This window comes from Argopecten irradians, chromosome 15, assembly GCF_041381155.1.
Source record: "Argopecten irradians isolate NY chromosome 15, Ai_NY, whole genome shotgun sequence".
NCBI classification, from domain to species: domain Eukaryota; kingdom Metazoa; phylum Mollusca; class Bivalvia; order Pectinida; family Pectinidae; genus Argopecten; species Argopecten irradians.
Window position 1 is genome coordinate 29,325,864 of NC_091148.1, and position 13,766 is coordinate 29,339,629.

Genomic DNA, 13,766 nt, shown 5'->3' on the forward strand with positions numbered 1-13,766 from the left:
ATCATATATCTAACACTGCTTTGTCATGCTTGGTTGATGAGAATACCCCAGGCTTGTTTGTGGATATGTATACAAATATCATAATATGGTTATTTATAAGATTATTTTATTCTATGAAAACTGGATGGTGTATGTACACATATATACATTTATATTTGTGTTTTACATTTCATATAAAAATGATTTTTGCCAATACCTAGAGGTCATCAAAATGGGATGTAATAGCAAATCATTATAATAAGTGTCTATTCATAAACAATTCTTCATCTTACCAGTTACTGCTTACTTCGTCTGTCTTTCATTTCTGCATTTTGTCGCTCTCTGAGAAAGATAATAGATAACCTAAACCGGAGTGATGTTCAAGTGGTTAGAACGTGATCAACATTTGAAATATTAAATCTCAATGACTTGAACTCAGCCATTCAAATGAATATTTTGTAGGATTGGTAATCTAAGCCAGTCTTTGTTTAGAGAAGATATTGATCTATCTGACGTGGGGTTAACCCTGCCCCGTTATTGTACGTGTGACGGACAAGTCTTCTCTAACAATGTCACATGCCGGGCTACCTTGGAAACCAATCCATGCGTTACACAATCTACTGATGGGTTTTTTAAGACCTGTGACGACTCCACCCGTAAAAAGAGATCAGCACCTAACATCCTTCAACGGTATAGGAGGGAGGTTCCTGAGACTGATGTTATTCCTAAATTTCCAATTGTTTTTGGTGACGATATTGACGAAGAGCCTCAGGTAATTGGAGTGCATGGTTTGTTTCAAATATTTAAAATTTCTGGAATTACGTGTTATATTTTTTGTTAAATCATAATCACCAAAAGATATTAAATGACACGTAGCTGTTTTGCCATGTCGGTATTCTGCAATCTCCTGGCCGATATAAAGTATCTGAGCAAAATGTAGTCCCCAACACTGTAACGATACAATAATACATTCGTTTTGATATTTGTATCTATTTTTTCAACCTCTGAAATTTAGCTGTTTTCATTGAATACTTTTTCCAGTTGGAAATCAATGTTGTTGACAAGCGGTTATTTTAATTATTGGCAAATGATTGCTTCTATGCAGACTGGAGGTGTAATCATCTTATGTGTATAAAACAGTTGTCAGAAAGAGAGAACAAGAGACGGGAAATAGAAGAAAGCTCCTTTCAATTGACGAAGACAGAGTGTTAAGATCCGTCTGATATTTCTCGTTTGTTGTTTAACTACGTATATTGATAAACGTAAAGTAACATTGTTAACATTTGATGTATGCCAATTGTAACACAACTGTAGGTCATTCAGATTTGTGCAAAAGTCATGCATTCAAATGCAATTTTGTTTTACAGGCTTTATCATGGAGAAATGGATGGGACGAAGCGAAAGCATCACTAGCGTGCATAGCTTTTTTAACTGCAAAAACATTTTTACAAAAATGTATGGAGGTGTTGCCTGTGACAGTTGCCGATGTTGATGAAGGAGTAGCATCATGTGTAGAGGATATTCGAGTATGTATGTCACCAGGTGTATCATGTAGATAGAATATGTAAGTCTATATGTCACCCATAGGTATATCTGTAGTAGATAGTAAGTCTGTATGTCACCACTGTAGATAGAATATGTAAGTCTATATGTCACCAGGTATATCATGTAGATAGAATATTTAAGTCTGTATGCCACCAGGTATATCATGTAGATAGAATATTTAAGTCTGTATGCCACCAGGTATATCATGTAGATAGAATATTTAGGGTTGTATGCCACCAGGTGTATCATGTAGATAGAATATTTAGGGTTGTATGCCACCAGGTATATCATGTAGATAGAATATTTAAGTCTGTATGTCACCAGGTATATCATGTAGATAGAATATTTAAGTCTGTATGTCACCAGGTATATCATGTAGAGAGAATATTTAGGGTTGTATGCCACCAGGTGTATCATGTAGATAGAATATTTAGGGTTGTATGTCACCAGGTGTATCATGTAGATAGAATATTTAAGTCTGTATGTCACCAGGTATATCATGTAGATAGAATATTTAAGTCTGTATGTCACCAGGTGTATCATGTAGATAGAATATTTAGGGTTGTATGTCACCAGGTGTATCATGTAGATAGAATATTTAGGGTTGTATGTCACCAGGTGTATCATGTAGATAGAATATTTAGGTCTGTATGTCACCAGGTGTATCATGTAGATAGAATATTTAGGTCTGTATGTCACCAGGTGTATCATATAGATAGAATATTTAGGTCTGTATGTCACCAGGTGTATCATATAGATAGAATATTTAGGTCTGTATGTCACCAGGTGTATCATATAGATAGAATATTTAGGGTGTATGCAACCAAGTGTATGATGTAGATATAATATTTAGGTCTGTATGTCACCAGGTATATCATGTAGATAGAATATTTAGGGTTGTATGCCACCAGGTGTATCATGTAGATAGAATATTTAGGGTTGTATGCCACCAGGTGTATCATGTAGATAGAATATTTAAGTCTGTATGTCACCAGGTATATCATGTAGATAGAATAGTTAAGTATGTATGTCACCAGGTGTATCATATAGATAGAATATTTAGGTCTGTATGTCACCAGGTGTATCATTTAAATAGAATATTTAGGTGTATGCAACCAAGTGTATGATGTAGATATAATATTTAGGTCTGTATGTCACCAGGTATATCATGTAGAGAGAATATTTAGGGTTGTATGCCACCAGGTGTATCATGTAGATAGAATATTTAAGGTTGTATGTCACCAGGTGTATCATGTAGATAGAATATTTAGGGTTGTATGTCACCAGGTGTATCATGTAGATAGAATATTAAGGTCTGTATGTCACCAGGTGTATCATGTAGATAGAATATTTAGGTCTGTATGTCACCAGGTATATCATGTAGATAGAATATTTAGGTCTGTATGTCACCAGGTGTATCATGTAGATAGAATATTTAAGTCTGTATGTCACCAGGTGTATCATGTAGATAGAATATTTAAGTCTGTATGTCACCAGGTATATCATGTAGATAGAATATTTAGGTCTGTATGCCACCAGGTGTATCATGTAGATAGAATATTTAGGGTTGTATGCCACCAGGTGTATCATGTAGATAGAATATTTAGGGTTGTATGCCACCAGGTATATCATGTAGATAGAATTGTATGCCACCAGGTGTATTATGTAGTTAGAATATTAAGGTCTGTATGTCACCAGGTGTATCATGTAGATAGAATATTAAGGTCTGTATGTCACCAGGTGTATGATGTAGATAGAATAGTTAGGTCTGTATGTCACCAGGTGTATCATATAGATAGAATAGTTAGGTCTGTATGTCACCAGATATACGACATACGTATACGTGTGTGACATTCGGATATGTATGTTACCAGGTGTACAATATTCAGGCACGTATGTCACTATGCGTAGATCGTAAATTGGCGAAACATACAGAAACAAATGTATTTTAGAAATAAGTCATGAACTATGCTAGTATGTTTGTATTTAGCAGGAACATTACGTGTTTGGATGAGCTGATTTGACATTAACATGCAAATGGCAGCTCAAAATAATATCACGCAAATACGGGAATGTCGGCACGTTCCGGTAGATACTAACGTACATATTCAATTTATATAATTATAAGTATATCAAGAAGACAGAACGAACAAGTATTTTTCACAAATGTGTATGTCTGTCCCGAACAATAACATTGCCGCATATTTTGTCTCGGCATAATTTAGCAACACTAATTAGCTACATACCAATTATCTAGCCATGGATATCGTACGAAAACATCAAAAAACTTAAATGGAGGATGACCAACATTATTTGTAAGATTATGGACCAGTACTAATTTGTTTTAGCTTATCGGGGACACTAGATATATGGAAACCACAGCAGCTACACTAGCGACAAGTTGTCGCCTGATAGCAGTGAAACTGGAAAATCTGACAAAGACTGAATCAACAGACGGAAGTCCTGGCAAGACGATCCTTGATGAAATGTTAGAGCTGGATTGTCCTAACAACTGCACAGGACATGGAGATTGTATCAATGGTATAAATCTACAATCTTACACTCAGATATTACCGGGACATCATACTTCATTTATTCAATGTTTGTTTATCGTTCTAACGGAATAATTAATAAAGACAAAATACAGCCTTTAGCAGGCTTGAACTGCAAAATTCCTATGAAGTAAATATAGTGGGGGGTGGGGGAGAATGAAATATATTTTTAAAAATGTCTCCCCTTACTATGCCTTGGGCGTTTGAACTGACAGAGTGTGTCTACACGTCTCTTTTATTTGATTTCTGCGCCTGTTTTTCAGGATCCTGTGTTTGCACCGAGGGATATGAAGGTGTCGAATGTGACATACAAAGAGCGATGCCTCCATTGATACATCCAGAAACAAATCCAGGTCTGTGTGCCACCGACCGCTATCCTTGTAACACGTTCTATATTTCTGGGGATAACTTCGCGTCTGAAGATATCACATGTAGAGCTGTCCACTTCTCGGTAAGTCTAATAAGTGCGCGACAATTTTATTCGTTTCCTTTCTGTATACATTTGTTCTTAATGGACAGAAAAAAAACGTTGAGTTTTATTGAATGAATAACTTGAATATATTCTTAAGAGACCCTATGCGTTTTTAACTCGAGTATATTTTAATGTCACTGACAAGCTGTAAGCGGTCGGTAATAAAAGTTGAGTTTTATTGAATGAATAACTTGAAAATATTCTGAAGAGACCCTATGCGTTTTTAACTCGAGTATATTTTAATGTCACTGACAAGCTCTAAGCGGTCGGTAATAAAAAATACAGTTCCATTACAAAAAACAATACAAATATAGTCCAATTTATCCTTATAATTCAGTCTAAACTTGTGTAATTTAAGATATCTTACAGACTATTTTCCCCGCTGCAATCAGTTGTTTCAGAGACAAATGGTGACGTCATTATAATATATCTATTATGAGATGATAATATGAAGTCAATAAAATGATGGTTACAAGTAAGATTGAATGATTAGGTAATATTTGTTAATTGTTTTATTTGTTTTTACAATGCATTATGGGTGTAATGATGATGTTAATATCAATTTTAAGATAACATCAGGTGCTGGATATACTTTGGATACTAAGAATGAGACCTTTCCTGGTAATGCTTTAGCTGGTGGGATCGGGTGTTCATGCACTGTGCCACAGTCCTTAAGAAGGAGACGATCAGTGGACACTGTCATGGCTGACGGCTTCTTTCTCAGTGTCTCTAACGACGGCATTACATTTAGTGATGACATTGTGATCATTAAGTACGACTCCTCGTGCATCACGTGTAACGAGTCAGACATCACGTGTACACAACTGGTATGTAGTGTTGTTTTGATTTCGTGCTATAACAAGAAACTCACAAGCCATCAAGGTTACCTGCCAACCATAGTTGAACATGATTTGAATTTAGCTGATTAAGATATTTGCTTTCATTTGGATGTTTTTGGCAGTCCTCTTGACATTTTGTTTGTGTCTAAAATAACCACAATCCCTGATCTGCCCGTGCTTTAACTTCATACATATCAACAGCACCAGTAATCGTAGAACATTTGCATGATTTTTTTTATTCTAATCGCCTTTTGTCCGTCGTCGTGCGTCGTCCGTCGTATGTCCATAAACAATTTACATTTTCGACTTCCTCTCCAAAACTACTGAAGCAATTTCAATGAAATTTTGCACAAACCTTCTAAGGCATAAGGCCAATAATAATTGTGAATTATATGGTCCCCACACACCCAGGGAGCTATGGGAGGGGCCAAAAGGGGTAAAATTGACTAAAATTTCAAAAATCTTCTTCTCCACTCCCAGATGTGATGGAATTAAATACTCTTCATAGATAGAAAGGTCCTAAGGTCCTTTTCAAAAAAATGTGAATTATATGACCCTGGGGTCTCAGGTTTCCCCCTGGGGAGGAGGTTAAGTTTACTATAGTTTATATATGGAAAGCACATTTTTGAGTATTATTTGATCATTTGTAATAGGAAATGAGTCAAATATTGTCAGAATTATCAGTATGAGATGGCCATTGAATCCTATTAACCAATTTTCCATGACTGACCCCCAGGGGCATTAGGGGCGGGGCCAAAACGGGTCAAATAGGCTAAAACTTCAAAAATCTTCTTCTGAAATTCTGGAAATGGTAGAATCAAATACTCTGCATAGATGGAAAGGTCTTAAAGTCCTTTACAAAAATTGTGAATAATTTGACCCTGGGGTCTCATGTTTCCCCTTGGGGAAGGGGTCAAGTTTACTATAGTTTATATAGGGAAAACACATTTATGAGCATTATTTGCTCAATTTTCATAGGAAATGAGTCAAACTTGTTTAGAATTATTAGCCTGAGATAAGATTTTAATATCATATCTATATTGGTCCTGGTCAACCCCCTCGGGGCAGAGCCAAAAGGGGCAAATAGGCTAAAACTTTAAAAATCTTCTTCTTAAATACTGGAAATGGTAGAATCAAATACTCTTCATAGATCAACAGGTCTTAAGGTGTTTTATGAAAATTGTGCATTATATGACCCTTGGGTCTCCCGTTTCCCCCCTAGGGAGAGGGTCAAGTTTACTATAGTTTATATAGGGATTGCACATTTATGAGCATTTTTTGCTCAATTTTCATACTAAATAAGTCAAACTTGTTTAGAATTATTAGCCTGAGATAAAATTTTAATATTACATCTATATTGGTCCTGGTCAACCCCCTCGGGGCAGATGGGCGGGGCCAAAATGGGCAAATAGGCTAAAACTTTAAAAATATCCTTCTTAAATTCTGGAAATGGTAGAATCAAATACTCGTATCATAGATGGACAGGTCTTAAGGTGTTTTATGAAAATTGTGAATTATATGACCCTTGGGTCTCAGGTTTCCCCCTGGGGAGGGGGTTAAGTTTACTGTAGTTTATATAGGGAAAACACATTATTGAGTATTATTTAGTCATTATATATGGTAAAGGAGGGGATTAGTCAATTGTAGTCAGAAATTATCCCTATGTAGATGGCCATTGAATCTTATATTACCAAATTTCCCATGTGATGAGTACAAATCCCCATGGTGATCCAGGGGCCTTAGGGGCGGGGCCAAAAACGGGTCGTAATAGGCTAAAACTTCTTTTGAAATTCTGGAACTTGTTAGAATCAAATACTCTGCATAGATGGAGAGGTCTTAAAGTCCTTTACAATAAATTGTGAATAATATGACCCTGGGGTAAATTAATGTTTCCCTCTGGGGAGTGGGTCAAGTTTACAAAAGGGGTCAATATGGTAATTTCAAAAATCTTCTTTTTGAATTCACAGATTTGATGGAACCAGATACTCTTGATAGATTGGAAGGTCTAAGGACTCTTTACAAAAAATTGTGAATTTCATGGCCATGGGACCTCAGATTTTCCTTGGGGAGGGGGTCAAATTTATTATAGTTTATATAGGAAAAAACACATTTAGGAACATTATTTGCTTATTTTTCATAGAAATTAGTCAATCTAGATTAAAAAGTCAAATTTATAAAATCACTGACTGACTTAAAGGGCCTGATTGGCAAATATATAGTGTTTATATGCATGTCTTTGTTTCTTTCTGTATCTGAACTCAGGTGACCGTTAAGGCCCATGGGCCTCTTGTTTTAAATGAAGGTCATATTTATTTTTGGATCGACCTTGTAAAATAATATGGCCATTCAATGATGATTCCACTCAGACTTCAGCTTAATGACATTGGTAGAACTTGAACAGAATATTTTATAAAAACATAAACGGCAAACCACGACGGACGATGGTTATAGGTCAACCTGACCTCTACGGTAGGAAGACATAAGAAGTATATGATCTTTTTTTTGTTTGATAAAAATTGAGTCTAATAATAGAAAATCAAAGCAAAACGCATTTTGACTTTAATCGAGGTGTGATGTTATAAGTTCGAGCAGTATTTTTCGACGATTTTATTGGCATTAGGATACATGTTTTTGTAAATTGTTGTATTCTGTTGTAGATAATTCGTGTCAGGACAAACAACTGGTACCAAAACTCCTCAAACTGTGCACATATAACATCGACAAACAATCACCACTATCTACTACATACCAGTCCAACTACAACACGGTATAACTAACAACTACATAACTACCACACAAACAACTACAACACTACTTATCAACTACACCAACTTCAAGTAAACTACAACTACCACACCACTACAACAACTACCACTACCACACCAACTAACACGCCAAACCACACACACAACTACAACTACCACAACACCAACTACACACTACCAACACAACCACACTACAACTACACACAACCAACTACAACTACTATACACTAACTACAACTACAACACAACTACCACACCAACTACAACTACACACAACTACAACTACCACACTAACTACAACTACCACACCAACTACAACTGCTACACCAACAACTACCAACTAACACCACCCAACTACAACTACCCACACTACAACTACATACAACTACAACCACACCAACTACAACTACAACACCAACCACAACTACAACACAACTACAACTACCACACCAACTACAACTACAAACGTCACCACTACCTACTACTACATCACACTACACAACTACCACAGCAACCACAACCACAACACATCCTTCATCTACCCACACCAACATACCACACCACTGACAAACTACACTACACACAACTAAACTACAAAATTCCATCCACATCATACAACGTACTGCACCAACATAAAACTTACACCAACTACTGACTCACCAACTAAAACATTCACTCCAACTACAACTACACAACACTAACATACCAATACAAAACACCAACTACAATCTACAACACCAAACAAGTACCTACCAACACAACAACAACTACATACTACCCCACACCAACTACAACTACCACCCAACTACAACACAACACCAACTATATACAACTACCACACACAACTACAACACCACTCTAACTACCCAGCTACAACTACCACACCAACTAAGAACATACACACCAACTACAGTCTACTACCACCAACTACAACTACAACTACGCCAACACACCACAACTACTAACTTTCCAACTACAACTACCACTCACTCGACTACAACTACAAAACCCATACCAAACTACAGACTACCACCAACTACACACTACCAAACCAACTACAACCGCCAAAACTACTTCACAAACTACAACCACCAGCACCAACTTCAGTCAAAAGTACCACCATCAACACAAACTACAACTATTAAACCGACTACAACTACCACACCAACAACCACAACATCAACTACAACCACAACATCCACACCTACAACAGCAACATCTGCTACAACTACCACATCGATATTTCAACACACTACATGAAAAGTACCACGACAACTACAGCTACCACGTCGCAGTACATCTCAATAAACAGGTGAATGCTTAAGTACAAACAGAGCACCAAGAGGTCTGTGGTGCTCAATCTCGTTCCCCCACTAAATTAATCAATTATATATCTCCAACAACAACAAATTAAGGGGAAGGTACTAACTGATTCAGGACCTTGGAATGCAATATAAATAATTATATCATATTTATGCTTTTTCTTCACATATCGGGAAAAGAATATATCCACATTTTTGGAAGTATATTTTCCATTAGGATCGCAACAGAAATGAACGAAAGTTATGTGCATCATCTATATCTGGAAAGAAATATCCTTTAAACTTATTTACAATGAACAGTGGAAGCTGTTTCCTTCCTATCCCCATGTGTATATGAATAGTTGGAGCTATTTCCTTCTCGTTCCCTCATCTGTATATGATAGGTGGAGGCTCTTTCCTTACTAGTCCATCCATCTGTATATGAATAGTTGTCAGTCTTTACCTTCCCGTCCCCATGTGTATTAATGATAGTGTCGATCTGATTCCTTCCTATGCGGATGTTGTATTATGAATAGTGGAACTCTTTCCCTTGGTCCCCTTTTGTATATGTTAGTGGAGATAGATACGCTTCCCTTCCCCTTGTGTACAAGATTATTGTGGTAGATCTTCCTCAACTTCCCGTACTTGTGTGAATATTGTTTGTGGAACTCTTTATCCTTTCTATCAACCCTTTGTATTTGTGATCGTGTCGCTTTTCCCTTCCCTTCACCAAGTGTATATGAATAGTGGGGCTCTTTCTTTCCCTGTCACAATGTTCCCCATGATAGTGTCGATCTTTCCTTCCCGTCCCGTGTGATATGGACAGTGAAATTCTTCTTCCTTCCTGTACCAACGTGTGTTTGATAGTGTGGGCTCTATCCTTCCATATCCTCATGTGTATATGATAGTGTCGCTCTTTTACTTACCAGTAACCATGTGTAATATGATAGTGTTGTTCCAGGGCTCTTCCTTACCGATCGCCCATGTGTATCTGATTGTGAAATCTTTCCTTCCCGTTCCGTTGTGTATATTGATATGCCGTCCATTGTTTAATGTCGTCCGTAGAATGACAAGTGGGGAGCTCTTATCCTTTCCTCGATCCCCATGTGTATATGATAGTGGAGCTCTTTTCCTTTTTCACCATGGTGTTTATCATTGTGGGGATCTTTCCTTACGTCCCCATATGTATATGATAGTGTCGCTCTTTCCTTCCGTCCCCATCGTTGTATACGATAGTGGAAAAACTCTTTCCTTCACCGCGTCCACCATGTGTATATGATAGTTGGTCGCTCTTTCCTTCCTATCCCCATGTGTATATGATAGTGGGCCTACTATCCTTCACGTCCCCATGTTTATATGAATAGTGTCGCTCTCTTTACTGTCCCGTACCCCTTGTATATGGATAGTGGAGGGCTCTTTCTTCCTAATTCCCTTGGAAGGCCCGTCCCTTCCTTAGTATACATGTGCGATCTGTACCCCCTATCCCCATGTGTATATGAGAGTGGATTCCGCTCTTTCCTTCCCTATCCCCCATGTGTATATGATAGTGGAGCTCTTTCCTTCCCGTCCCCATGTGTATATGATAGTGTCGCTCTAAATGTGTATTGTGTTATGATAGTGGATAGATCCTTTCCTTCCCGTCCCCCATGTGTATATGATAGTGGAGCTCTCTTTCCTTCACGTCCTATCCATGTAGTATATGTATAGTATAGTCGGAGCTCTTTCCTTCCCGTCCCCATGTGTATATGATAGTGGAGCTCTTTCCTTCCCGTCCCCATGTGTATATGATAGTGTCGCTCTTTCCTTCCCGTCCCCATGTGTATATGATAGTGTCGCTCTTTCCTTCCCGTCCCCATGTGTATATGATAGTGGGGCTCTTTCCTTCCCTTCCCTCCCCATGTGTATATGATAGTGGAACTCTTTCCTTACCGTCCCCATGTGTATATGATAGTGGAGATCTCTCTTTCCCGTTTTATAATGCTATTTGTGGACACAGAAACGTTATGACACCGGATAACGCCTAATGAAATAATTCCGTCTTTGCAAATTACAGAGTCAGCTCACCTGCAGGTAAGTACTCATTGTGACGTCATTATATAGTGAGCGTAATTCACATCGTTTAATCTGAAAATGATTACGATACGCTCGCAAACAAATTACCCATGACGTCACGATCAATACCCGCAAGTGCAGATAAGTCTGTAATAAACAAATATAAAATACACCAATAGGTTTTATATCGAATACATTTGTTTCTATAGTCCAATGGACCAAGCTTACGACAGCAGCTGTAGCAGGGATTGGAGGGCTGGCCTTTATACTCATCCTGATGCTTGGTGTTATAATCTGGAAGCTGTGGACTAAAAGGTTTCTATATGTCTTATATTTTATCTCTTTATCGTTCACATTAAGTAAATGTTCTATAATGGTCGTATTATTGAATACCATTGCCTCACCGTTAAAACAAAGACGGGCGACTTGATATCGATTTTAAATAAACCTGTAGTACTAAGACAGCTATATGCTTTGGAATCTATTATTCCAAAGATAAATAGCATTCCTTCGAGCCACCATAAAACATCTTTATCCATATCCCATTGTATCATGGAATAAAACGTTGGAATTTGTAATCATCTGTATCTAATAGAAGTAACAAAACGGAAAGGACTTTACAGATGTGTTGAACTTGATTGTTTAAAACAATTTTATAACATCCCCTGATACAATTCTTTCACACGAATGTTTCTTTAATTACCCAGGGATAGCGATACAGAGTTCAATGACAAGCCGACAAACAACGCCCGAAACAATCGTCCTGGCTACTCCTTCAGTCACCAAACTCCTTTCTATCACGCATCACAAGGGACCAACATTGCAGGTGGCGGTAATCAAATGTCACAGACAAGTCCTTTCCATGGATACGGAAAACAGTACGACGGATTTCAGCCTGGAGAATTAAGTCGGGTATATCCTAGTCTCAACACATCAGGGGTATATTCCGAGCCGTCTGCACCGCCGCGGAAGGATATGCATGTACGATACCACTAAACATTGACATGCACGTATGGACAGGATCTCACGAATCATTCCACAAATAGTCGTGAGTCTCGTGCGAATGTCAACAAAAACTTACGATACTGCGAATATGAATTATTATCTTTGAATGAGATACACATGCAATGCCATCAAATCGTTCGGTTAATTCTATTTTAAAAATAAGACATATGTTTGTGACATATCCATTCGGAAGCTTTCCCATAAAACATGGAGTGGCAATATGTTTCGGTTTCTCGCGTTGCCTTCGTAACATCCACAGGAGATGTCTTCTTCAATTTGATATCCTTCTGCAAAGGACATCCTGACTAGAACAATTGTCATAGTACATCACTATTTACGCTATACTACTGGTATATCCCGAATTGTCTTATGCTGAAATTTGATTTTATTAAATTTTATTAAGAACATTTTTCTTACTGACAGGAAAGTGTGTTATCAAATTGATCTACCCTTTGAACGTCATGCAATCATTTCAAGCCATTAGTTTGAGTCAATCAATTGCCGAGCTCAATAATCCTCTTGTGCACACGTTGAGCTGTATGACTGTAATTTTGTTTAAAAGATTTGGAAACCATATAAAAACCATAAAGAATGTAGTGATGTTATAAAAATATGTGATGTGAAAGCGAGATATGTAATTAAAGTTGACATATAACGTATTTTTATAAAACGTAACATGATTCCGAGGTGTTCAGTTTAAAAAAATATAACCTATTCAAGATTCCAGGTCAAAGTTGACGTCGAGACAACTTATCTTGTATTTGTGAATTAATCAAACGTCTCGCTCTATACCACAGTGAACGCATTATTCCACCAACAATGAAATTAAAACAACATGTATTTACCACAATTACATATCAACATTAGCAATATTGTTACACAATTTTATATAAGCCATAAACAAAATTGTTTATACAATTACACATTAACATCAACAAAGGACTATGTATGGTTTGAGCCCTTTTTGGCCCCCAAGTCTATGAACTTTTCAAAACTTATTTATTGATTAATTTGTTGTAAATTTATTTTATTTTAGTACATCTCTAATTCAATTGTATGCCATGGTAACCATCCAAAATCCGCATAACTTATGAAAATGTGGATTTGGACAATTGTGGTCATTTTTTCTAGTTTTTTTTTCTAATGTTATATGTATGAACTTCCAATAAATCTGCATGATAAATATAAAGTTTGTTCAAAGAGTACTTCGACAAAACCCAAGCAAAAATGTAATATATGCATATTTTGAGTGGTTA

At 37.1% G+C, this 13,766-nt stretch overlaps 1 protein-coding gene across 1 annotated transcript; it reads left to right on the plus strand.

The window, feature by feature from the left end:
- The first annotated feature begins 446 nt into the window (after positions 1-446).
- Positions 447-12,350, plus strand: LOC138309297 (von Willebrand factor D and EGF domain-containing protein-like). The gene is made up of 7 exons (XM_069250476.1): positions 447-751; positions 1,347-1,505; positions 3,873-4,065; positions 4,340-4,527; positions 5,118-5,375; positions 11,715-11,820; positions 12,213-12,350. Exons 2-6 carry the CDS (start codon positions 1,437-1,439, stop codon positions 11,745-11,747), a joined length of 741 nt encoding a protein of 246 aa, XP_069106577.1. The 5' UTR covers positions 447-751; positions 1,347-1,436; the 3' UTR covers positions 11,748-11,820; positions 12,213-12,350.
- Positions 12,351-13,766: the final 1,416 nt, after the last annotated feature.